The 26,477-nt window shown below is 41.6% G+C and overlaps 1 protein-coding gene across 2 annotated transcripts in view; it reads right to left on the reverse strand.

The window, feature by feature from the left end:
- The window catches only part of LOC113888430 (multidrug resistance-associated protein 4-like), a 547,902-nt gene that overhangs the window by 506,669 nt on the left and 14,756 nt on the right, over positions 1-26,477 (reverse strand). For both annotated transcript variants that reach the window (XM_027535554.1, XM_027535553.1), the window contains exons 4-10: positions 22,485-22,709; positions 18,583-18,672; positions 17,132-17,295; positions 15,833-15,958; positions 14,634-14,883; positions 12,350-12,451; positions 2,509-2,598 (exon numbers count right to left, since the gene is read on the reverse strand). In XM_027535554.1, coding sequence (XP_027391355.1) covers positions 2,509-2,598; positions 12,350-12,451; positions 14,634-14,883; positions 15,833-15,958; positions 17,132-17,295; positions 18,583-18,672; positions 22,485-22,709 — 1,047 coding nt within the window. The remainder of the gene's footprint in view (positions 1-2,508; positions 2,599-12,349; positions 12,452-14,633; positions 14,884-15,832; positions 15,959-17,131; positions 17,296-18,582; positions 18,673-22,484; positions 22,710-26,477) is intronic.

The raw sequence follows: 26,477 nt of genomic DNA on the forward strand, positions 1-26,477 counted from the left end.
CTCCAGCCCAGTGTTTCTCATGATGTACTCTGCATATAAGTTAAATAAGCAGGGTGACAATATACAGCCTTGACATACTCCTTTTCCTATTTGGAACTAGTCTGTTGTTCCATGTCCAGTTCTAACTGTTGTTTCCTGACCTGCATACAGGTTTCTCAAGAGACAGGTCAGATGGTCTGGTATTCCCATCTCTTTCAGAATTTTCCACAGTTTATTGTGATCCGCATAGTCAAAGGCTTTGGCATAGTCAATAAAGCAGAAATAGATGTTTTTCTGGAACTCTCTTGCTTTTTCGATGTTCCAGTGTATGTTGGCAATTTGATCTTTGGTTCCTCTGCCTTTTCTAAAACCTGCTTGAACATCTGGAAGTTCACGGTTCACATAGTGCTGAAGCCTGGCTTGGAGAATTTTAAGCATTACTTTACTAGCGTGTGAAATGGGTGCAATTGTGTGGTAGTTTGTGCACTACTTTCTGTATCTGATGTTTAATGCAGTTGTTCCTGCATCTGGATATCTGTTACTTGACAAATACTTGTTTTTAAAAAGGTATGTGGGGACTTTCCCTGGTGGTGCAGTGGTTAAGAATCCACCTTCCAGGATGTGGGGAAGGGATATATAGGGAGTTTGGGATGGACATGTACACACTGCTATATTTAAAATGCATAACCAACAAGGATTTACTGCATAGCACATGGAACTCTACTCAATGCTTTGTGGCAGTCTGGATGGGAGGGGAGTTTGCCGGAGAATGGATACACGTATATATGTATGGTTGAAAGATACCCTTCACTGTTCACCTGAAACTATCACAACACTGTTAATTGGCTATATCCCAATATAAAATAAAAAGTTTAAAAAATTAACAATTATACCCAGATTAAAAAAAAAAAAAAAAAGAATCTGTTTTCCATTGCCAGGGGCTCTGCTTAGATACATGGTCAGGGAACTAAGATCCCACATGCCCCAGGGCAACTAGGCCAACACACAATTAGAGAGCCCATGTACTGCAACTAAGACCCAATTCAGCCGAATAAATAAATATTCTTTTTTAACTTAAAGCGATGTGTGAAGAATATATCCAAAGATTATTAATTAAGAGAACTCTGAGGTTGTTGTGGTCAAAGAGTTAAAGTCCATCATGCCTAGGGAGCTCAAATTCAGTGCTCTGTAACAACCTAGAGGAGTGCAAGGTGGGAGGGAGGTTCAAGAGGTAGGGGACAGGCATATACCTACAGCTGGTTCATGCTGATGTATGGCAGAAGCTGACACAATATTGTAAAGCAATTATCGTCCAATTAATAAATAAATAAATTTTTAAAATGTAAAATAAATACATAAATTTGAAGTAAGCCAGAAGGAAAAACACCAATACAGTATACTAACGCATATATATGGAATTTAGAAAGATGGTAACAATAACCCGGTGTACGAGACAGCAAAAGAGACACTGATGTATAGAACAGTCTTATGGACTCTGTGGGAGAGGGAGAGGGTGGGAAGATTTGGGAGAATGACATTGACACATGTAAAATATCATGTAAGAAACGAGTTGCCAGTCCAGGTTCGATGCACGATACTGGATGCTTGGGGCTAGTGCACTGGGACGATCCAGAGGGATGGTATGGGGAGGGAGGAGGGAGGAGGGTTCAGGATGGGGAACACATGTATACCTGTGGTGGATTCATTTTGATATTTGGCAAAACTAATACAATTATGTAAAGTTTAAAAATAAAATAAAATTAAAAAAAAATTTTTAAGAAATATAAATAAATAAATATTTTAAAAAGTCCATCATAGAGGTAATCATCTCCCTCTAGTGTACAAATCCCACATTTAGGTTTCTGTATTTTGTTGTGCAAAACACAGGAGACTAAGTGCACATACACATGTCCTTCAAATCTGTTGTAACACACAGAAGCGTCATGTCTATGTCCACACCATCAGAGCACGCACCACACTGGGCTGAAATAATCTGCCTGCATATCTGTCTCACCTCGGAATCTGGTTGCCTCTGAAAGGCAGAGGCGTCGGGTCTGACTCACGTCTGTACCTTGAGCTCTTCCACACGGCTGCACATTCACTTACATGTGCACTGGCGGGACCAGGTAAAGTCACATGAGGAAATGCTCAGAGCTTCTGGCAAGAGCCTTCACCACCTCCAGACGTCCTGGAGGGGCCACTGTGACAAGAAGAAGTCCCCCTGTCTCCGTCTGTCCTGACCGGCTATCACATCAATCATTTCCTTCACTGAAACGGCCAAACCCCCCACAAGCAGTTCCCAACTGTGCAACATGAAACATCAAGAAGGAAAACACAGTGTGTGTTTATCCAGACTTATTTGGCCATGAAACCTTCTTGCAAACTAACATTCTATGGAACACACCTAGAGAAACACTGTTCTAGACACACCCAATTCAAACCCTGTCACACTCAGCTCTGGGCTCCACTCTGAGAATTTAACAGGAGCTGCAGCATTGCGTCAAACTGACAAAAGGCATCACAACTTACCTTTCCTGCTCCCACAGGTCCAACCACAGTCAACAGTTCACCCGGTCTGACAGTAAACGAAAGGCCTTTTAGGGTTGGTGATTCCGATTCCTGCAAATTAAAGTTTATAAAAACACACTCATTTCAACAAAGTAACACAAATTACTTCAGAAAGTAGTTGAAAATAATATAATAGTCATTGATATGCTAATATATCTTCCCTGGTGACTTCCCCTGTGGCTCAGCTGGTAAAGAATCTGCCTGCAATGTAGGAGACCTGGGTTGGGAAGATTCCCTGGAGAAGGGAATGGCTACCCACTCCAGTATTCTGGCCTGGAGAATTTCATGGACTGTATAGTCCAGGGGGTCACAAAGAGTCAGACATGACTGAGTAACTTTCACTTTCATGCTAATATAGCCCACAATTTTTATCCTTCCTATTTTAAGATACTGTGTCCTGGAGGCCTTTTCATCCAATCCTATCTCTTTGGGTGTTTGAAGCAGCTATAATTGCCTTTAGGAAGATACCTTATTTCATCAGATTTCCATACAGACACAGCTTTAGACACCTATAGAATTTAAGTAGTAGAGATGACAAGGTGCTGCCTGAAATGCAAACTGCATGATGCACACGAACTTATTAATATAATGTACTTAGAGTATTCAGAGGGAGGTTTTTAATTATTTATAAGTTTTCATCATAAGCTTTGGTTTTACCTGTCTACCTCATTAATCTTCACAAGGTGGCAGCATAAGTACCTAGCATGCCTGGTCTTTTAATAAATAATTTGAAATCACTAATCTCTCCATTTTCATTTGATATACAATAAACCTCAGTAATGCTCAGCAAGCAAAAGGGCACTTTATATGAAGTCACTCATACTAAATTAACTCCTATAAGTAACGGTCAGAGTTCTAATTTACCAAGAGCTCTAATGTAACACCAACAACAAAATAATGAAGAATAAAGAAATTAATTATGACATCATGGGTCAGAGTGATAAAGCCTCAATTTTATATGTGATATACGCATTACCTATTCTGGCTAAATAGGAGCAATAAAGTGCTTCTACTACAAGGAAAACAAAAAACATGGATGTACACGAGACAGTGCATAGTCCAATATGACGGAGAAGGAAAAGTACCATCATGCCAATCACGGGTCATATTCCTGAAAGACTCAAGGTGTCTGTACATCTTTACATATCTAAATGTTAAGAGAATTCTCAGTAACTGCTATGTTTAAGAAAGACACACACACACACACACACACACACACACACACACACACAATGGTTACGTATGATTAAGTAAAAGTCTGGATAATCTTCAAATTGAATTTTTTTTCTAGAAAGAACTGAACTGATTAAAAAATGTTCACATACTAAAAAAATTTGACAATGATTTTTCATCACCAAAAAAACTTGCTCCAGATTTTAGGAATTAAAAATCAATAAAAAGCTAGATTTTAATACATGAGAAAGATTTTTTTAAGCTTTTTAAATTTCTCCACTTCTTTCTTCCTGCCTGAAACTTGGGATTCCTATTTTACTACTTTTCACTCAATTATGACTACAAAATAGTGAACTACCTACAAACATCAGCTTCCCATCACAGCCCCTCAGACGGTCAGGGCCAGACACTGAGTTCCCTCCCTGTTCAGGCTTCAGTATCCAGCACTGCTCTAGGATGACCAGAAGGGGGCAGCACTCGACAGCTCAGAGGCACTAGGTCCGCTCCCCAACTGGTTATCCAGGCTCAGGGGACACTGACTCAACAAAACACCCCGACTCTGTGCAGATACAGTTCCAAACCCCTGTCCCATGAGATTTGGAGGCCCCCACAGAACCTTTATTTTGCTTTTTTTCTTATTTTGGCTGCACTGGGTCTTTGTTGCGGTGCGTGGGCTTAGTTGCTCCAGAGCATGTGAGATCTTAGTTCCCCAACCAGGGGTGGAACCCGAATCTACTGCATTGGAAGGTGGATTCTTAACCACTGAACCACTAGAGAAGTCCCTGGGGCCATTTATATTAAAGCTGAGACCTTCCCCACCTGTCCACCTGGCTGTATAGTGAGAAGGTTACAGAGCTCATGTCTATCTCCTGCCTCCCAACCCAGCAGGGGCTTCATTCAGATTCAGCTTCTCTCCAAAACTCCCAATGTCTGTGCTTCTCCCCCTACCCCTTTCAAGGGCTCTCTCACCCATGACCTATGACAGCCCTTAATTACTAATGGTGCCAGCAAGGTGCACAGTCCTTTCATAGGCAAGGGCAGGACAACAGAACAGGGTGTTCTGTACTAAGGGCAAGAAGTCTGAGAACATGATATTCAGCTCTTGAAAGAACAAAATAGTTCATCTGAAAATGCTGCATAGTTTGGTACAAAAGAAATTAAGTGGACACCTGTACACAATGCGGGGGTGTGTGTAGGGGACAAAAGGATAGACATAGCGTTGGGCACCCCAGTTCCACTTGAACACCCGCATGGAGGACATGATATCCAGGCTCTCCCACCTGCTGCTCTGGGCATGGGCTGCCTGGCCATAGTCTGTGTGATGACCATGGCTCAGGACACCACCGTGGCCCTGAATGTAACTATACACCCAGCTTTACTGACCACCACCATGAGAGCCCCAATGCCGTGCTTCCTGAGGGTCACCTCTCCAGCACCAGAAACCTGGGGAAACGACAACAGCTATGTCTCCTGTTTAGATGTTAAGGCTGCTAATATTACCTGCTTTTGTATTGAATGAAAGGCAAAAGCTACTGTTCAGATAATTCAGCGTTAGTGACTGCCAGGTGATGAACACAGCTGACACACCATAGCAACCACCATGAAAACCGCAGGGCTGCTTTCCCCACCTCAGCTCCCACTATAGCTACTCTCAGCTACAACTAACACCACTCTATCTACAACCTCACATCCTGTGTCAAAGCCAGCTATGATGCAACCGGTTTCTTTAGAGGAAATGTCCTTATCCTGCATGCATGACTTTCTTTCTAATCAGCTCAGTTCAGTTCAGTCGCTCAGTCATGTCCAGGTCTTTGCGACCCCATGAACTGCAGCATGCCAAGCCTCCCTGTCCATCACCAACTCCCAGAGTTTACCCAAACCCATGTCCATCGAGTTGGTGATGCCATCCAGCCATCTCATCCTCTGTCATCCCCTTCTCCTCCTGCCCTCAATCTTTCCCAGCATCAGGGTCATTTCAAATGAGACAGCTCTTCGCATCAGGTGGCCAAAGTATTGGAGTTTCAGCTTCAACATCAGTCCTTCCAATGAACACTGAGGACTGATCTCCTTTAGGATGGAATGGCTGGATCTCCTTGCAAGCCAAGGGACTCTCAAGAGTCTTTTCCAACACCACAGTTCAAAAGCATCAATTCTTCTGTGGTCCGATTTCTTTATACTCCAACTCTCACATCCATACATGACTACTGGAAAAACCATAGCCTTGACTACATGGACCTTTGTTGGCAAAGTAATGTCTCTGCCTTTTAATATACTGTCTAGGCTGGTCATAACTTTCCTTGCAAGGAGTAAGCGTCTTCTAATTTCATGGTTATAATCACCATCTGCAGTGATTTTGGAGCCCAAAAAAATAAAGTCTGACACTGTTTTCACTGTTTCCCCATCTATTTCCCATTAAGTGATAGGACCAGATGCCATGATCTTAGTTTTCTGAATGTTGAGCTTTAAGCCAACTTTTTCACTCTCCTCTTTCACTTTCATCAAGAGGCTCTTTAGTTCTTCACTTTCTGCTATAAGGGTGGTATCATCTGCACATCTGAGGATACTGATATTTCTCCTGGCAATCTTGATTCCAGCTTGTGCTTCCTCCAGCCCAGCGTTTCTAATGATGTACTCTGCATATAAGTTAAATAGGCAGGGTGACAATATATAGCCTTGATGTACTCCTTTTCCTATTTGGAACCTGTCTGTTGTTCCATGTCCAGTTCTAACTGTTGATTCCTAACCTGCATACAGGTTTCTCAAGAGACAGGTCAGGTGATCTGGTATTCTCATCTCTTTCAGAATTTTCCACAGTTTGTTGTGATCCACACAGTCAAAGGCTTTAGCATAGTCAATAAAGCAGAAATAGATGTTTTTCTGTAACTCTCTTGCTTTTTCCATGATCCAGAGGATGTTGGCAATTTGATCTCTGGTTCCTCTGCCTTTTTTAAAACCAGCTTGAACATCTAGAAGTTCACAGTTCATGTATTCCTGAAGCCTGGCTTGGAGAATTTTGAGCATTACTTTACTAGCGTGTGAGATGAGTGCAATTGTGCAGTAGTTTGAGCATTCTTTGGCATTGCCTTTCTTAGGGATTGGAATGAAAACTGACCTTTTCCAGTCCTATGGCCACTGCTGAGTTTTCCAAATTTGCTGGCATATTGAGTGCAGCACTTTCACAGCATCACCTTTTAGGATTTTAAATAGCTCAACTCGAATTCCACCACTTCTGGCTAGCTTTGTTTGTAGTGATGCTTCCTAAGGCCCACTTGACTTCACATTCCAGGATGTCATCTGAGTTAAATTCACCCATTCCTGTCCATCTTACTTTGCTGATTCCTAGAATGTCAATGTTCACTCTTGATACCTCCTGTTGACCACTTCCAATTTGCCTTGATTCATGGACCTAACATTCCAGATTCCTATGCAATATTGCTTTTTACAATATCTGACCTTGCTTCTATCACCAGTCACATACACAACTGGGTTTTGTTTTGTTTTGTTTTGTTTTGTTTGCTTTGATTCCGTCCCTTTATTCTATCTGGAGTATTTCTCCACTGATCTCCGGTAGCATATTGGGCACTTACCAACCTGGGGAGTTCATCTTTCAGTGTCCTATCTTTTTGTCTATTCATACTCTTCATGGGGTTCTCAAAGGAAGAATACTGAAGAGTTTTGCCATTACATCTGATAGACAGAGTGCCTGATGAACTATGGATGGAGGTTAGTGACATTGTACAGAAGACAGGGATCAAGACCATCCCCATGGAAAAGAAATACAAAAAAGCAAAATGGCTGTCTGAGAAGGCCGTACAAATAGCTGTGAAAAGAAGAGAAGCCAAAAGCAAAGGAGAAAAGGAAAGATATACCCATTTGAATGCAGTGTTCCAAAGAATAGCAAGGAGAGGTAAGAAAGACTTCCTCAGCGATCAATGCAAAGAAATAAAGGAAAGCAAAAGAATGGGAAACACTAGAGATCTCTTCAAGAAAATTAGAGATACCAAGGGAACATTTCATGCAAAGATGGGCTCGATAAAGGACAGAAATGGTATGGACCTAACAGAAGCCGAAGCTATTAAGAAGAGGTGGCAAGAATACACAGAAGAACTGTACAAAAAAGATTTTCATGACCCAGATAATCATGATGGTGTGATCACTCACACTCACCTAGACACAGACATCCTGGAATGTGAAGTCAAGTGGGTCTTAGGAAACATCACTACAAACAAAGCTAGCAGAAGTGGTGGAATTCGAGTTGAGCTATTTCAAATCCTAAAAGGTGATGCTGTGAAAGTGCTGCACGCAATATGCCAGTAAATTTGGAAAACTCATCTGTGGCCACAGGACTGGAAAAGGTCAGTTTTCATTCCAATCCCTAAGAAAGGCAATGCCAAAGAATGCTCAAACTACTGCACAATTGCACTCATCTCACACGCTAGTAAAGTAATGCTCAAAATTCTCCAAGCCAGGCTTCAGGAATACATGAACTGTGAAATTCCAGATGCTCAAGCTGGTTTTAGAAAAGGCAGAGGAACCAGAGATAAAATTGCCAACATCCTCTGGATCATTGAAAAAGCAAGAGAGTTCTAGAAAAACATCTATTTCTGCTGTATTGACTATGCCAAAGCCTTTTCTGTGTGGTTCACTATAAGCTGTAGAGAATTCTGAAAGAGATGGGAATACCAGACCACCCGACCTGTCTCTTGAGAGACCTGCATGCAGGTCAGGAAGCAAGTTAGAACTGGACATGGAACAACAGACTGGTTCCAAATAGGAAAAGGAGTACGTCAAGGCTGTATATTGTCACCCTGACTATTTAACTTATATGCAGAGTACATCATGAGAAACGCTGGGCTGGAAGAAACACGAGCTGGAATCAAGATTGCCGGGAGAAATATCAATAACCTCAGATATGCAGATGACACCACCCTTATGGCAGAAAATAAAGAGGAACTAAAGAGCCTCTTGATGAAGGTGAAAGAGGAGAGTGAGAAAGTTGGCTTAAAGCTCAACATTCAGAAAACTAAGATCATGGCATCTGGTTCCATCACTTCATGGAAAATGGATGGGAAACAGTGGAAATAGTGTCAGACTATTTTTTGGGCTCCAAAATCACTGCAGATGGTGACTGCAGCTATGAAATTAAAAGACACTTACTCCTTGGAAGGAAAGTTATGACCAACCTAGACAGCGTATTAAAAAGCAGAGACATTTCTTTGCCAACAAAAGTCTGTCTAGTCAAGGCTACGGTTTTTCCAGTGGTCATGTATGGATGTGAGAGTTGGACTGTGAAGAAAGCTGAGCACCAAAGAATTGATACTTTTGAACTATGATGTTGGAGAGGACTCTCGAGAGTGCCTTGCACTGCAAGGAGACCCAACCAGTCCATCCTAAAGGAGATCAGTCCTGGGTGTTCATTAGAAGGACTGATCTTGAAGCTGAAACCAATACTTTGGCCACCTCATGTGAAGAGCTGACTCATTGGAAAAGACCCTGATGCTGGGAAGGATTGGGGGCAGAAGAATGGGACGACAGAGGATGAGATGGCTGGATGGCATCACCAACTCGATGGACTTTAGTTTGGGTAAACTCCGGGAGTTGGTGATGGACAGGGAGGCCTAGCTTCTGCAATTCATGGGGTAGCAGAGAATCGGACATGACTGAATGACTGAACTGAATTGAACCTCTATGAGGCAAGTAGGAAGCTGTTTTAGAATAATTTACTATCTCTTTAATGAGACAGTCATTTTAAGTTTTGACACAGGAAATGGGAGTATAATTTCAGAGAAATTTTAGTTGATCTGATTATTGTAGATTTTTAATGATGATTGCCCTGAGTAAACAGATCACAGTTTTTCTTTCTTCTGTATCCTTTCTCAGTTTTTATTTCTGTGGTATGATAAGCATGCATACTTTCATTTCTTTAGTTTCCTTATGAATCACTAGTTTTTACAAGTTTAGAGAGATCCTTCTTCCCTGCCTTTGACACACAGGATTAGTTCAGGGGCTTCAATCAGTTTAAAATGAGCTTTTGCTCACTAAGTCTCCAGGTCCTTAAGGCTTTTTTGTTTTAGTTTCTTTATCCTATAGTGGCTGAATTTAGCACTTGGTTTTCAATATTTTACCGTAAGAAATGACAAGTTGCTTTTGACCATTTCTTAAGCCAGAATTCCTTACATTTAGATAATTAAACGTCCATAAGATGAAGATTTACTATTTCGTCATTGCTTGCTAGTACAGCTATAGTTTGTTTTATTTGAAAGTTTATGCATATCCCTAATGTTTTCAAGTGCCTTAATTGTTTAATATCTTTGGCTTCAAAGGTTTCTGGGAAAAGGTATGCTTACCTCACATTTTTGTGTCTCAGTAGTAACAGTCTAGGTACCTCACAAAAAAATTTTATTATGGTACCATGGCTGTTAGTTTTTAGTGAGTGCAATCCCAGGGACTGGGGAGCCTGGTGGGCTGCCGTCTATGGGGTCGCACAGAGTCGGACATGACTGAGTGACTTAGCAGTAGCATAAGAGATAAGATTCAGTTGAAAATATTTAGAATTTTCATTCCCCCAAAGTGGTACAAATTAGCTGCAATAGCATAATTATCATTTACCTAGATAGGAATACCTTTGTGTTGCTTTGCTAAGTCACTTCAGGCATGTCCGACTCTGTGACCCTATGGGCTGTAGCCCGCCAGGCTCTTCTGCCCATAGGATTCTCCAGGCAAGAATCCTGGAGTGGGCTGCCATTTCCTTCTCCAAGGAAACCTTGCCACACATTAATGTTAACATGGTAGCTATTTTTGTGAAAATGTAGCTGATGAAGGCTCTCATCTCTGTAATTCTGAATACTGCTCTAACAGAATCATAATATGCAATTAGTTAGATTTTACAAGAAGAGCCTTACTGCAGAACTCACAACTTTTTCTCCTCTTCCTTTAGCAGTTTAGTATCTTGAGTTATTAATATTTTTATTAAAATCATTGAGTTATTAACAATTTGGATTTTTTTTTACTCTAGAAGGTATATAGAAACCTTTTCAGATTTTTCATCTGATTTATTCACATAGGCTGTAGTACAACTAAAATCCCTTATTTCTACCTTATAGCCATCTGTTGCACAGGCAGATACTGTTGTATATATTTTTATTTCAGTTCATTAAAAACTGCAGAAACAATCTGTATTTATACCAAATTGATTTAAAATAAATCTACGTGTTTACTGGGAACTAAAGAAATCCGCTAACAAGTTTCATACAAAGAATGTGGTAGCATTCACATAGAGTGGACTTTATAACAGAATTTTAGTGGTGCTTTCTATAAATGTTTCAAAAGCATTATGCCAAGAAATACCAAACAGGAGGCAAATCTACTATGTTAAGGCAGGAGAAACCATCAGGGAAGGTCAGGTACCCTGTGTGAGTTTCCATGTACAGAAGGTACAGGGATGTGGTTTCATGTATCTGGGAACAAACAACTGGTTATCGGTGGGGACGGCAGGTGCTGAGTCAGAAGCAGGTGAACACGATGCAGGTGGCAGCACAGAGTCACAGGCATGAAAGACAGGGTGAGTCTACAGTCAGGACGTGTGCTCTGTGGTCCCCACTCTGAGAGCAGCTGGGCTCTAGGCTCCGCTCTTGAGGGTGGACCCTCTGGTGGAGGCGCCCCCTCCCAGAGGTCCTCCAGCTCTGGGGGTGGCAGCAGCTTCCTGCCTTTGATAACCCCTGGGTTGTCTCACACACCACTGTTTTTCCCTTTCTGTTTTTTTCTCCCTCTTTTATCATCTCCATAACTAATTCCCTGCATGGAATTCCCTCTCCCATGCTGGGGTTCTGTTTTCTTGACTAATTCACACTGTTAGGGGAGGATGTGCACAGAGGACCAGGGAACCAGGGGGCAGGGGGAGCATTTCAGCTGGTAAAGGGGCCGCAATGGGTGTGTGATGCTAACAACTTCTTGAGACCAGACCCTGTTTTTCTTGTTTTTTTTTTTTTTTCCTGTTTGCCTGAACCTAACAAATAAACCAAGTGTTGGGAATCACCAGTTCTCCCTGTCAGCTTGCCATACATTGCAGTCCTTTAATAGGGAATCACTGGTGGTCATTATGCCTACCTGCTGTCTCCTCCTGCCCCGGCTGCCACTAAAGTATCCAGAAGCTCAGGATGCAGGAGCCCCTACCCTACCCCATAGCAAACATCCAGATCATGGCCTCACTCTATGTATAATAAAGTGGTCTGATAATCAAGGCAAAAATATACACTGATTCCCCAAAGCGTCTGTAACAACCAGTTGCGTGTTTGTTAGTTAACCCATTCCACATTGCTGCATTTTGTCTGTCCAATTCTGTAAATTCTAACATTACAAATGTATGGACTTTAAATTCAATATGTGCTAATACTTTGAAAACTGTCTTGAAAATGACAGTGAGAGCAACATGTCAAACATTTTAGGTTGATATTATACTTAATCTCCATTAGATACAAACCTTAGTGCCAATTTTGAAAAATTTTGTAGCATACTTTTAGTTAATGAGCAAGTCACATTTTACACCATGGTACAATCTAAAAATTCTCCTATAAATCTATATCACACTTGTGTCTTAGCAGTCAGGATCTTGGAAAGAAAAATATGTTACCTCATCCCAAAAAGCAGTGAAATCTTGCATGTTCACCATCATTTCACCATCTGATGGCAGCTGAGTGTTGAGCTGTGGTATTTCATCAAGTGATAAAAAATTCTACAGAAAAGAGGAAAAAAACAGATTGTTAAACTGCAGGAAGAAAGCACAAACAAAAGCAGTTGCTTTCCTGGAATTTGCAAACTTTGAACAGTCTAAATACTGTTTTGCTAACTGTACTTAAAGTATTAGTTCACATCAGAACATATTAAATAATATATGGAATAATATATACTATTATTACAGCTCATGGTATATATCAATATAATAATATAATATAGTGTATTTGTTGCTGTTCAGTCACTAAGTTGTTTCTGACTCTTTGAAATCCCATGGACAATAGCATTCCAGGCTCCCCATCTGTCACTATCTCCAAGAGTTTGCTCAAATTCATGTTGAATGAGTCAGCGACACTATCTAACCATCTCATCCTCTGTTGTCCTCTTCTCCTGCCTTCAATCTTTCTCAGTATCAGGGTATTTTCAATGAGTCTGCTCTTGGCATCAGGTGGCAAAGGAAATATTGATGCTTCAGCACCAGTCCTTCCAGTGAATACTCATGGTTGATTTCCTTTAGGATTAGCTAGTTTGAATTCTTTGCAGCCCAAGGGACTCTCAAGAGTCTTCTCCAGCACTACAGTTCCAAAGCATCATTTCTTCCGTGCTCAGCCTGCTTTATGGTCCAACTCTCACATCCATACACAATGAGTGGAAAAGCCATAGCTTTGACTATATAGACCTTTGTTGATAAAGCAATGTCTCTGCTTTTTAATATGTTGTCATAACCTTTCTCCCAAGGAGTAAGCATTTTTTAATTTCATGGTTGTAGTCACCGTCTGCAGTGATTTTGGAGCCCAAGAAAATAAAATCTGCCACTGTTTCCACTGTTTCCCATTTATTGCCATGAACTGATGGGACGAGAGGCCATGATATTCGTTTCTTGAATGTTGAGTCTTAAGCCAGCTTTTTCATTCTCCTTTGCCCAGCATTTCACATGATGTACTTTGCATATAAGTTAAATAAGCAGGGTGACAATACACAGCCTTGACATACTCCTTTCTCAATTTGGAACTAGTCTGTTGTTCCATGTCCAGTTCTAACCGTTGCTTCTTGACCTGCATACAGGTTTCTCAGGAGGCAAGTAAGGTGGTTTGATATTCCCATCTCTTTCATAATTTTCCACAGTTTGTCGTGATCCACACAGTCAAAAGCTTTAGTGTAGTAAATGAAGAAAAAGTAGATGTTTCAAGCAATTCAAGCAAGGAATTCTCTTGCTTTTTCTATGATCCAATGGATGTTTGCAATTTGATCTTTGGTTCCTCTGCCTTTTCTAAATCCAACTTGTATATCCGGAAGTTCTTAGTTCACATAGTGGTGGGAATTACAAATTTAAAAAGAAGAAGGTGACTAGAGAGAATGGATTAAGCAGTAAATAAAAAGGGGCCATGGATGAAAGGTAGATACAAAAGGCAGGCTCAGATACCAACAAGCAAAACACCTGTGGAAGAAAGAACTTATTTCAAACACAGAGAATTAAGTCAATCTGAGGCTACTCGGATTTCTTTGGAAGGAATGATGTTAAAGCTGAAACTCCAGTACTTTGGCCAACTCATGCGAAGAGTTGACTCATTGGAAAAGACTCTGATGCTGGGAGGGATTGGGGGCAGTAGGAGAAGGGGACGATAGAGGATGAGATGGCTGGATGGCATCACTGACTCGATGGACGTGAGTCTCAGTGAACTCTGGGAGTTGGTGATGGACAGGGAAGCCTGGCGTGCTGTGATTCATGGGGTCGCAAAGAGTCGGACACGACTGAGCGACTGAACTGAACTGACCTGAGGCTACTCTTCCTCCGCAGGGAACAGGGAGCTCTCAGCAAGTTCCTCCCCTCCCGGCCCAGAGACTGTGCACAGTCACTACCCAGTCATTGGAGTCAGCACAGGAGATGCACTCTATTTGCTCCCGCTTTTAGACATTTTAGTCACTCTGCAGACATCACTACACTAGAGCCCTGCGCTACTGCTACTTATATATACTACTGCCCCTACATGAGAACCAGTCTTATGAGATCTGTAACACACTCTACATAACAAGAAAAGGGAGTACCTACAACATTCTGGGAAGACTTCCAGCTTTGTCACTGAGAAAGTTAAATATCACCTAACTGGAACATAGTAACACCAAACAAAAGGAGGCATTTTACAAAAAATCCACCTACAAAAAAAAATTATTTGTCCCCAAACCTTGATTCTTTGGATGCTGACAATGGCCTCTGACACCTTCTCGATGGCCATGGGGAAGTAGAGGGTGCTCGAGAATCTCAGAGCCTCGAACAGCATCACCACCACAAACACTTGGCTGGCGGTGATCCGGTTGTCAAGGAGCTCATTGGTGATGAAGGTGACAAAAATCATAATTTTGCTCACAGCAAAAAATGATACCAAATTCATGGCCCTAAGGTAGGAACTTTTCAGAATCTTGGAGATTTCCTTCCTGAGAAAGAGAGTAGGAAAGAAGTTTTAAAAGAAGCATCAACATCCAAGGCATGAATTCAAGTCCTCACATGGAGACACTACACAGTGCACACCCGGGGCTCCGTCCCAACACCAGGACCACACACTTCATCACCACTTTACTCTTCCAACTAAATAGAGGCTTCATGTCACCCTTTTAAACACTGTGGGTCAATTGGACTGGGTTTGAACATTCTTTCAACAAGCATTCATAACCACAAGTCCTGGGCCAGGCTCCCCACTGATGACAGAAAGATACAGCCTGCCCCCTCCAGGAGCTCATGAACTTGTGCAGAAGAGAATAAGACACTCCAAAATTGTGAGACACCAAAACATCAGCCAGATGCAGGCACCATAGACCCCATGGAAGCACATGTCCTGGCTATTGTAAATAGTGCTGCAATGAACACTAGGGTACATGTGTCTTTTTGAGTTCTGGTTTTCTCAGACTATATGCCCAGTAGTGGGATTGCTGGGTCATATGGTAGATTTATTCCTAGTTGTTTAAGGAACCTCCATCCTGTTTTCCATGACAGCTATATCAATATACACTCCCACCAACAGGAGGAGGGTATTGTTTGTAGACTTTTTGTTGATGGTCATTTGGACCAGTATACAGTGATGCCTCATTGTAGTTTTGATTTGCATTTCTCTCATAATGAGTGATGTTGAGAATTTTTTCATGTGTTTTATCGGCTATCTATATGTGTTCAGAAGCATATATAATTTTTCCTTTAAGAAGATGGTAAATGGAACAGTAGGTTAAAATGACATCTCCCCTATTCCACTTAACCCTCCTGTCACATGTGAGGTGTGAAGTTCATATTTAAGTTCATCTTCATGTGAAAACTTAATAAGACTTCTAAATTCAATCAGTAAAAATAGGGGGGAAAGTACAAAAATATGGTGTGATATATACAAAAACTTACCTTCTCAGTCTGGTAATAAGGTCTATAAATGACTTTTCCCAAGCATTCATTTTTATTGTTTTGATGCCAGTTATGACTTCGCTCATGATCCTGATCCTATCATCAGTGAGAGCTGCAGTCTTACTCCTGAGGGGACAGATGGGAGAGATGAGCCTCAGTGACCACACCCCAACTTTCTGTAGCAGCAGCAGTAGGGGGCACAGGGAGGGACCAGGGATCCATGATTCCTTACAGCTCTTCTGTGCTGATATCACAGGCAGGTCCTTCTCAAAGTGCAAATGGAGAAAAAGACTTCTAGAAAGTTAACCATTCAGCCTAATTCAAGGAGTAACTTGGAGAACTCACAGTACTGGCTGAGGAAGACCCAATGTAGTCAGGTACAAACTCTCCACCCAAGGAGGTCGCAGTTGGGCAGGGAAGGCAAAAGACACTGAATCTGATGGGAAGACAGTGTCTGTGCTGTGATAAAATAGGAGTGAAGTGCTGGGGAGCAGAAAAGATCAGGCTGTTAATTCCACTGGGAAAGGAGAGCAAGAGCTTTAGAGACCTGGCAGCACTGGAACAGGGCCTTGAAGGGTAAGGAACATCTCTCCACAGCAAGACAGGAAAGAAATTTCGAATAAACAAAACTATCACATGTAAAATCACAAAAAAGAAGAAGAAAAAAAAAAAAAAAACCTGAAGGGAAAAAAGCTTCAAACAGCACAATACCTCCATCACCTGACAACCTGGACAATGACCCACCTCCAACCCTTTGGGACCTGCTTCAGGTCTATCTCATCACCATTAGATCCTTCATCACCAGCCACTGTTCTATCACATATGCTGCTGGGACTGTGGGGCTGTATAAAGACATAGTTAATTAAGACTGACTTTGTCCTTGAGGCTCTTATAAGTTAATGGAAACACTGAATTGAAAACAAGACATGAACATAGATACCTGAAAATTGCTCTACTACAATCATATCAAAAATACATGCAGCTAAAATTGAGCCTATAGGATTATTACTATTTAATAATGCTTAAATAACTTCAATATAGGTAACTTCTGCTCAAGGACATTCCACTTATTCAGGTATGGTGCTGGGAGGAGCCAGTGAGTGCCGTCACCTTTCTCTCTTCAAGATCAGCCTGCAGCTTAGGCCTGGAGCCTCCACTGGCTAAGCCTGAAGGGCCTACAATACATGCAAAGAAGAGACTAGAAAAGGCATTGGTTTTGTTTTTGAACAGAAGCATTAAGCAAATGGTGAATGCTACCAAGCACATATCACCTATTTTTTAAACCAGTGTTTCCCTTACCTGAGTGATGAAAATGAATTTCCAATGCAGCTTTGCAAAAGCAGAAGAATAATGAGAACCATCATCCCAGCAAGACACGATATTCCTATTTCCATCCAGAGCAGGGCAGTCACTGCAATAGCCTGCAGTGGCCCCACCCACAGATAGTGCAAGAACGTTGTTACCTTAAAAGAGAAAGACAAAGCCTTCTTAGGACTGTATAAAGTCAAAACCAGTAAGGAGACAGCATACAAACAATCTTCTCTGAAGGAACAAACAGGAATCTAAAAGGAAGTGATCTCAGTGAGTTTTAAACCTGGTGAAGCAGAAATCCAAGTGTCCACCCCAGATGACACTGTTCCGGGGTAGCACAGGGTCAGCCTCAGTTAGGTCCCAGGAGAACATGACCAGTCACACTGAAGGAAGATGTTGATTTTGTCCACAACACAGATGAGCTCAGGGGTTCCCCAAACTCTCTCTGTCCCAAAATTCAGCCCCTATCTCCTCAGAAGAGCCTATATTATGGTACCTACCACACTCTCTGATAATTACTCGTGTATTTACCTTCCAGACAGGCTGTGGCCTTTCCAGGGCAGAAATTAAGACTTATTCATCTTTCAAATTAAGTAGAGGCCTTACATTATGTGTGATGAATGAACAATTGAAAGAAAAGTGAAAGTGTTAGTTGCTTAGTTCTGTCTGACTCTTTGCGATACCATGGATTGTAGCCCACCAGGCTCCCCTGTCCATGGAATTCCCCAGGCAAAGATACTGGAGTGGGGTTCCATTTCCTTCTACAGGGACTCTTCCTGACCCAGAGATAGAAACCAGGCCTCCTGTGGTGCAGGTGGGCTCTTTACCACCTTAGCCACAAGGGAAGCCCCCAAACTTAAAGGCCAGGAAAGAGAAGTTGTCTATATAGATCTGGCCAACAGCTACAATGGCATAGGTAACATGATCTGTTCATAAGGTAAGTGTAAAATGGGTACCATGGGACAGCAGAGGGGAGGCTGTGTCTGGCTGGGGACCACACACTTGGCATTATTCCTCAAAGGCTCCCTATGCAGCAGGCACTGAACTTGGTGCAGAAAAAGAACAATCCCTACCCACCAAGCCTTGATCATCCAGAGGAGGAGGAAGACAGTCCAGCAACACCAACACCACGTGCCAAGAAGGACCACTCCAGGAGGACCCCAGGAATACTAACCAAGCTGGGCAAGAACACTGCTGCCTGTCTATTATTGAAGTATGTTGCAGACCTTCTCAGAAAAACCAAACCCTCATCTATAGGACAACACATATTATCACATCCAAGCTGCACAAATAGGAAATGAGCATTGGATAAAGAGAACTTTGTCTTATGTCCTCAACAGAACCCTCGCTGACACCAAACCCTGGCACCTGGCATCCCAATGAGCTAAACACAGTGAGAAGGAGGGGAAATGGAAGGGGATCCCTCAGGGGCAGCTCACCTGATCAAATCTGTTCACATCGTTGGACAGGAGGTTGACTATCTGGCCTGTGGTGGTCTTTCCCATGGCTGAGCTACTCAGGCGAAGTGACTGAAATGAGAGAAACATACAGAGAATAGGATTTCTACAGTGATATCAAGTCAGTCTGAGAACATAGCAAAAAGGAGTGCATTTTCACGGGGTCTTGTGTGGTGTCAGGACTAGCAGGACGATGCCTGAAATCAGGGCTCTAGGGACCGATGTTCATCCTTAGATGACTAAATATGGTGGCAGCCCTGCCTTCAAGGACAGCAAAGGGAGGAGCAGGAGGTAGACGCACAACCCTCCACCCTGTTTCTCAGTGAACTTGGACCTGCCCGAAGGATAAAGGAATACAGACTTAGACTTAGGGGTCAACTAAAGTAATTTTAAGCCAAAAACTAGACAGCATATTAAAAAGCAGATATCATTCTGCTGACAAAGGTCCATATAGTCAAAGCTATGGTTTTTCCGGTGGTCATGTACAGATGTGAGAGCTGGACCATAAAGAAGGATGAGCACCAAAGAATTGATGCTTTTGAAATGTGGTGCTGGAGAAGACTCTTGAGTCCCTTGGACTGCAAGGAGATCCAACCACTCAATCCTAAGGAAAATCAACTCTGAATATTCATTGTAAGGACTGATACTGAAGCTGAAGCTCCAATACTCTGGCCACCTGATGCCAAGAGTTGACAAATTGGAAAAGAACCTGATGCTGGGAAAAATTAGGGCAGGAAGAAGAAGGGACAACAGAGGATGAGATAGGTGGATGGCATCCCTGACTTGATGGACATGAGTTTGAGCAAAATCCAGGAGATATTGAAGGGCAGGGAAGGCTGGTGTGCTGCAGTTCATGGGGTCACAGAGAGCTGGACAGGACTGAGTGACTGAACAACAACAACAAGATGAGAGTGGAGAGGCCACCTCAAGGAAAGAGATTAGGGGACTTGGACTATACATCTGGTCAGTCATTAATTCCAGGTGTGATATCATTTAAACACTTTGGTCTTAGTTTCCTCATTCTAAAACTAACCAGTATAATATTCAAAACACTAATTATTTACTATGCCAAAGCCTTTGACTGTGTGGATCACTATAAACTGTGGAAAATTCTGAAAGAGACAGGAATACCAGACCACCTGACCTGTCTCTTGGGAAACCTGTATGCAGGTCAGGAAGCAACAGTTAGAACTGGATATGGAACAACAGACTGGTTCCAAATAGGAAAAGGAGTTCATCAAGGCTGTATTTGGTCACCCTGCTTATTTAACTTATATGCAGTACATCATGAGAAATGCTGGGCTTGAAGAAGCACAAGCTGGAATCAAGATTTCCAGGAGAAATATCAATAACCTCAGATATGCAGATGACATCACCCTTAAGGCAGAAAGTGAAGAGGAACTAAAAAGCCTCTTGATGAAAGTGAAAGAGGAGGATGAAAAAGTTCAACATTCAGAAAACGAAGATCATGGCATCCGGCCCCATCACTTCATGGAAAATAGATAGGGAAACAGTGGAAACAGTATCAGACTTTATTTTTGGGGGCTCCAAAATCACTGCAGATGGTGACTGCAGCCATGAAATTAAAAGACTTACTCCTTGAAGGGAAAATTATGACCAATCTAGATAGTATATTAAAAAGCAGACATTACTTTGCCAGCAAAGGTCCATCTAGTCAAGGCTATGGTTTTTCCAGTAGTCATGTATGGATGTGAGAGTTGGACTGTGAAGAAAGTTGAGTGCCGAAGAATTGATGCTTTTGAACTGTGGTGTTGGAGAAGACTCTTGAGAGTCCCTTGGACTGCAAGGAGATCCAACCAGTCCATTCTGAAGGAGATCAGCCCTGGGATTTCTTTGGAAGGAATGATGCTAAAGCTGAAACTCCAGTACTATGGCCACCTCATGCGAAGAGTTGACTCACTGGAAAAGACTGATGCTGGGAGGGATTGGAGGCAGGAGGAAAAGGGGACGACAGAGGATGAGATGGCTGGATGGCATCACTGACTCGATGGACGTGAGTCTGAGTGAACTCCGGGAGTTGGTGATGGACAGGGAGGTCTGGCATGCTGTGATTCATGGGGTTGCAAAGAATTGGACACGACTGAGCGACTGAACTGAACTGAAGCCGGTAAATGAACACTGTGGGAGATGTTTACATTCACATAAGCAACATACAAGGTCCGATCAGATTTCCCAAAGGAGACATTCCAAAGTGTTAGCTGGAAGAGAAAGAAAACTAGATGGACAGTGGCTCAGCTATGCAGCAAAGAACAAGGTCTTTTTGACTAAACCATCATCTCAAATCTAACTTAAGGTTTTTCACAGTGCAGTTCTGGTGAAATTTCCTGCATACTCATGGGAGCTAAGCATGATCTGGAAAGATAAAAATCTAGCTAATTTGTGGGGAAATCTGAGTATTTGTCTACTAAATGGCAGAAGGTGCCAGAGAATAACAAAAATGATGATGGCAGACAATGAAGACCCTTAACTAGAAGGTATGTCACCCAAGGAGAAACTGAGCTTATGTGCCAAACACAGACAGTGAGAGGTCAGGGCCCTGAGTCCACACAGTCCTGAGATTTAAAGATGGGAGAAGACATTCTACATTTTGCCCAGAAAAGTATTCCCAGGAAACAGGAGCTCTAGATAAGTAACAAATAGTAAAAGAAGCAATAATTTTCATTTAAGTCACCTGGTTTTAGCTTTCATTGAGGATTTTATTCATTTGTAATAAAATTAAATATATTTACTATGTGCAGTGTCATGTTTTGAGGTAAATAAACATGGAGAAATGGTTACAGTAGGAAAACAAATGAACAAACCCATCATTGCACATAGTTATCCTTTCATGTGTGTGGTGAGAACACTTAAGATCTATTCTCTCATCAAATTTCTACAATAAAATACAGCTAAATAAAAATTTTTTTTCTAGGAAAAAGGAAACAGCCCAGGGCAAAGAGATATGCAGGGTCAAATTTATAATGAGCCCTTCAGCTCTTAACACTGTGGCAATTCCTTTGTAAAAGCTGCTAAAATCCGTATTTCTTTTAAACTAGTTAAGACTAGGGTAAACTATAGAATAATTCTGTGGCATTTCTCAACACAAAATCACTCAACATACCAAATCAGGTCTTATTAAAAGTGCTAAAATGCATACTAAAAAAAAAAGGAAATATTGAATTAAGAAAATAACTTGAATGAATAGCAACAAATTCTCACCAAAATTACTAAAAACTGCATAAGATTTCAAGTTTCATCCCAATATTCAGTTCTATTCTTTAATACCATTATAAACAATCATAGCTATAGAATACAGCAAGATAATCTATATTTGGCATGGATTCCATTTATATTTTTCTTTAGTTCACACAATTACATTCAATATGACTAGATGAGTCATTTAAACATATAATCATTCCCTTTCTCAAATACATTTTGTGCTCCTAGATTTAATTTTATAAATCCAATCAATGAAGTTTACTTTTAAATACCAATTTGATGTAAAAGATGGCCTTAATGAACAACAAAATTGCCACAAATACAGCTACAAGATTAAGGCATGAAAACAGTGAAAACAAATTTGATACTTTTTATACTTATTTTTTAATTAAATTCCATTGCAAGCTGAGTGGATATTACATGACAACCTGTGGATAAGAGTTATCAAAGGCAGCCCTGACCCGATCTCAATACAAAACTTTTAATTATTCACTTGTAAAGTTTGCTTAAATGATGAAAACAAAATTGGCCTGATACAGATAGCAAGCTTCTCTAGGAAGGTGTAAACGATCCCAGTTACAAGATGTTTAATTTATAGAGAACTTTCCCAAAATGTTCCTGATCCTCTAGGGGAGGTACACACCGTGGTACCGAGCGACACTCACCTTGCGGTAGATCATATGGCACACGGCTACCCTCAGCCTCATCCCCACATGCTGCATGTGGTAGAAGCACAAGTGGTGCAGAACGGCCCACACGAGCACGCAGGCGCTCAGCCCTGCCGCGTAGCCGTAGGCTTCATGCAAAGCGGCAGAATCATTGGGATCATAGTTTGCAACATAACTAATAATTTTCCCCAAAAATACGGGCAGAACCACCTTGGTGCCTTCCTGAAAGAAAAAAAGCCTTAATTAGAGCTACAAGTTATGCCAATTTTTCTTAACACAAACTTTACTTTTATTATTAGCATGTTAAAAAGCCATCTTGACAAAATGCTACACTCATTGCTAATCTAAAGGAAAAATACACAGATTCACTATTTCCAGTAAGACAACCAGAGACAGTTTTAAGGTAAGCCAAAATTTTACATTCAAAGACAATAAAGCCTTAGTATTGGGTTGGCCAAAAAGTTCTTTTGATTTTTAAATAAAAATAAGAGATACAATTTTCATTTTCACCAAGAACTTTGTTGAATAACGTATTCAAAATTCTGTTCCACTATCTTCTGCCATTTTTCAGGCAACTTCATAATTCCATCTTCCCAAAACTTTATATCTTTTTGAGCAAAGAACTATTTCAGGTGCCTTTAACAGTCTTCTGGGGAGTTAGAATTTTTTCCATTAAGAGAATTTTGTAAAAAACAAAATAAATGGAAACCTGAAAGTGCAATGTCTGGTGAATATGGCAGATGAGTCAGAATTTCCAGGCTAGGCTGTAACAGTTTTTGCCTGGTCATCAAAGAAATATATGGTCTTACATTATGTATTTTCTGTTGACTAATTCCAACACTTATCATCAAGAGCTGCTTTAAGTTGACCTAATTGGGAGAAGTACTCATTGGAATTAAATGTTTGTTTTTCCAAAAGGAGCTCACAATAGAGGACCCCCTTCCAGTCTTCACCCTATACACATCACCTTCTTTGGATGAATACTAGACTTTGTTGTGGTTGGTGGTGGTTAATTTCATTTACCCCAGGATCTCTTCCATTCAGCATTAGTGTACATTATTCACTTTTCATCACCCATCACAATTTGTTTTTGAAAAGGAGCATTTTATTAATAGTTACATTTCAGTAGAGAATGGTATGCAGAAATATGATCAAGAAGGTCTTTGTATTTCTCCTCCCTCAACTTAGATGATCATGAAGGTGTGATTACTCACTAAGAGCCAGACATCCTGGAATGTGAAGTCAAGTGGGCCTTAGGAAACATCACTACAAACAAAGCTAGTGGAGTTGATGGAATTCCAGTTGACCTATTTCAAATCCTAAAAGATGATGCTATGAAAGTGCTGCACTCAATATGCCAGCAAATTTGGAAAACTCAGTGGGGGCTACAGGACTGGAAAAGGTCAGTTTTCTCTCCAATCCCAAAGAAAGGCAATGCCAAAGAATGCTCAAACTACCACACAATTGCACTCATCTTACACGCTAGTAAAGTAATCCTCAAAAATCTCCAAGCCAGGCATTAGCAATACATGAACCATGAACTTCCAGATGTTTGGGCTGGTTTTAGAAAAGGCAGAAGAACCAGAGATCAAATTGCCAACATCTGGATCAAAGAAATTGGATCAACAATTGGATCAAAGAAAAAACAAGAGAGTTCCAGAAAAGCATCTATTTCTGCTTTATTGACTATGCCAAAGCCTTTGACTGTGTGGATCACAACAAACTGTGGAAAATTCTGAAAGAGACAGGAATACCAGACCACCTGAACTGCCTCTTGAGAAATCTTTATGCAGGTCAGGAAGCAAGTTAGAACTGGACATGGAACAACAGACTGGTTCCAAATCGGGAAAAGGGGTACGTAAGGCTGTATATCGTCACCCTGCTTATTTAACTTCTATGCAGAGTACATCACAAGAAACGCTGGGCCGGATGAAGCACAAGTTGGAATCAAGCTTGCCGGCCGAAATGTCAATAACCCCAGATATGCAGATGACACCACCCTTATGGCAGAAAGGGAAGAAGAACTAAAGAGCCTCTTGATGAAAGTGAAAGAGGAGAGTGAAAAAATTGGCTTAAAGCTCAACATTCAGAAAACTAAGATCATGGCATCCAGTCCCATCACTTCACAGCAAATAGATGAGGAAACAGTGGCAGACTTTATTTTGGGGGGCTCCAAAATCACCACAGATGGTGACTGCAGCCATGAAATTAAAAGATGGTTACTCCTAGGAAGAAAAGTTATGACCAATCTAGACAGCATATTCAAAAGCAGAGACATTACTTTGCCAACAAAGGTCCATCTAGTCAAGGCTATAGTTTTTCCAGTAGTCATGTATGGATGTGAGAGTTGGACTATAAAGAAAGCTGAGCACTGAAGAATTGATGCTTTTGAACTGTGGTGTTGGAGAAGACTCTTGAGAGTCCCTTGGCCTGCAAGGAGTTCCAACCAGTCCATCCTAAAGGAGATCAGTCCTGAGTGTTCAGTGGAAGGACTGGTGCTGAAGCTGAAGCTCCAATACTTTGGCCACCTGATGCAAAGAACTGACTCATTTGAAAAGACCCTGATGCTGGGAAAGATTGAGGGCAGGAGAAGGGGATGACAGAGGATGAGATGTTTAGATGGCATCACTGACTCAATGGACATGAGTTTGGGTAAACTCTGGGAGTTAGTGATGGACAGGGAGGCTGGCGTGCTGCAGTCCATGGGGTCGCAAAGAGTCAGAGACGACTGAGCCACCGAACTGAATTTAACTTTGGTGGAAACCAATCATCAAAGTGATTAATATAACCAAGATGGTGCAATGACTTTCAATGTTTGTTTGTTTGTTTGTTTTTGGATAGTTTGAGTATGTTGGCTATCTCCCATATGATATAACATTGTTGTTCTCAATTAATATCTAGATTTGATCTCTATCAACTTTAACTGGTCTACTCGACTGCAAAACATCCTACACCAAGAAATCTCCAGCATGAAACTCTTTTTTTTCCTGTGTTGGGTCTTTATTGTAGCGTGCAGACTTCTCTAGTTGGGAAGCACCAGCTTAGTTGCCCTGAGGTATGTGATATCTTAATTCTCCAACCAGGGATCAAACCTGTGAGCCCTGCATTGGAAGCAGTCTTAACCACTGGACCACCAGGGAAGTCCTCTGATGAGTTTGATTTTGATAGCTCTCTTCAGTCTGTACAAAGTTGAACTCCAAAGTGAAGATTTACACAAATATGTGACTTCCTATAGCCTCTACCTAAAACAGAGACAACCAGCAAAAGTGACCTTGGATAAAGGTCAGTGATTAGAGAAAGCTGGCCATTTCTAAGGTTCCCAGGAAGAAGATATAAACCCTGGCCACTCCTCCCCACTCAGGAGAAGGGAGTGAGTGAACCCACTGAGGCTCTTCAAGGTCACCCCATTTACACAATGGCAGGTGAAAACTTCATCTCAGAGAGAAGCCCTGATGACCTGGGGTGGTGGTCTCTGTGTCTCTGGTCCAGGAAGAGCTTTCAGGCTCCTCTTCTCCACCCTGAGGGCCCCAGGCAGGCAGAGACTTGTTATCCCCAACCAAGTTCCCCATGGAGGTACACACAGGGGCCAGGCTTGCTGGGCATTCCCTGGCTGTTCTGTGCTAATTAGGGGTGACCTGCATGTGCTCCAGGTTGAACATTAGCCTGGTACTTGTTTCCTCAGCATCATGATCACTCCTGAATTCTAACAGGACAGAGGTTTCACACTTTGAAGTCCTAACCCCAAAAGCCTTGCCCTGGACTGGCATCATCCTGCCTCTTCCCACTGGTGCTGCCAGGAGGGTTTGCACTGTTGTTGGTCACAGCACTGTCTGGGAACCATGGGTAACCCCTGAGTCATCCTGTGCACCAGAGGAATTAAAAAAGGGCAGAAGGTCACAGAGTAAATGTGTTCATGTTTTAGAGAATCCTGAGTTGAGTTTAGATCTTCCACTATCTAAAATTATCACCACTTCGGGATGGTAATGCGGG

This window comes from Bos indicus x Bos taurus, unplaced genomic scaffold, assembly GCF_003369695.1.
Source record: "Bos indicus x Bos taurus breed Angus x Brahman F1 hybrid unplaced genomic scaffold, Bos_hybrid_MaternalHap_v2.0 SuperScaffold_100126, whole genome shotgun sequence".
Taxonomy (NCBI): domain Eukaryota; kingdom Metazoa; phylum Chordata; class Mammalia; order Artiodactyla; family Bovidae; genus Bos; species Bos indicus x Bos taurus.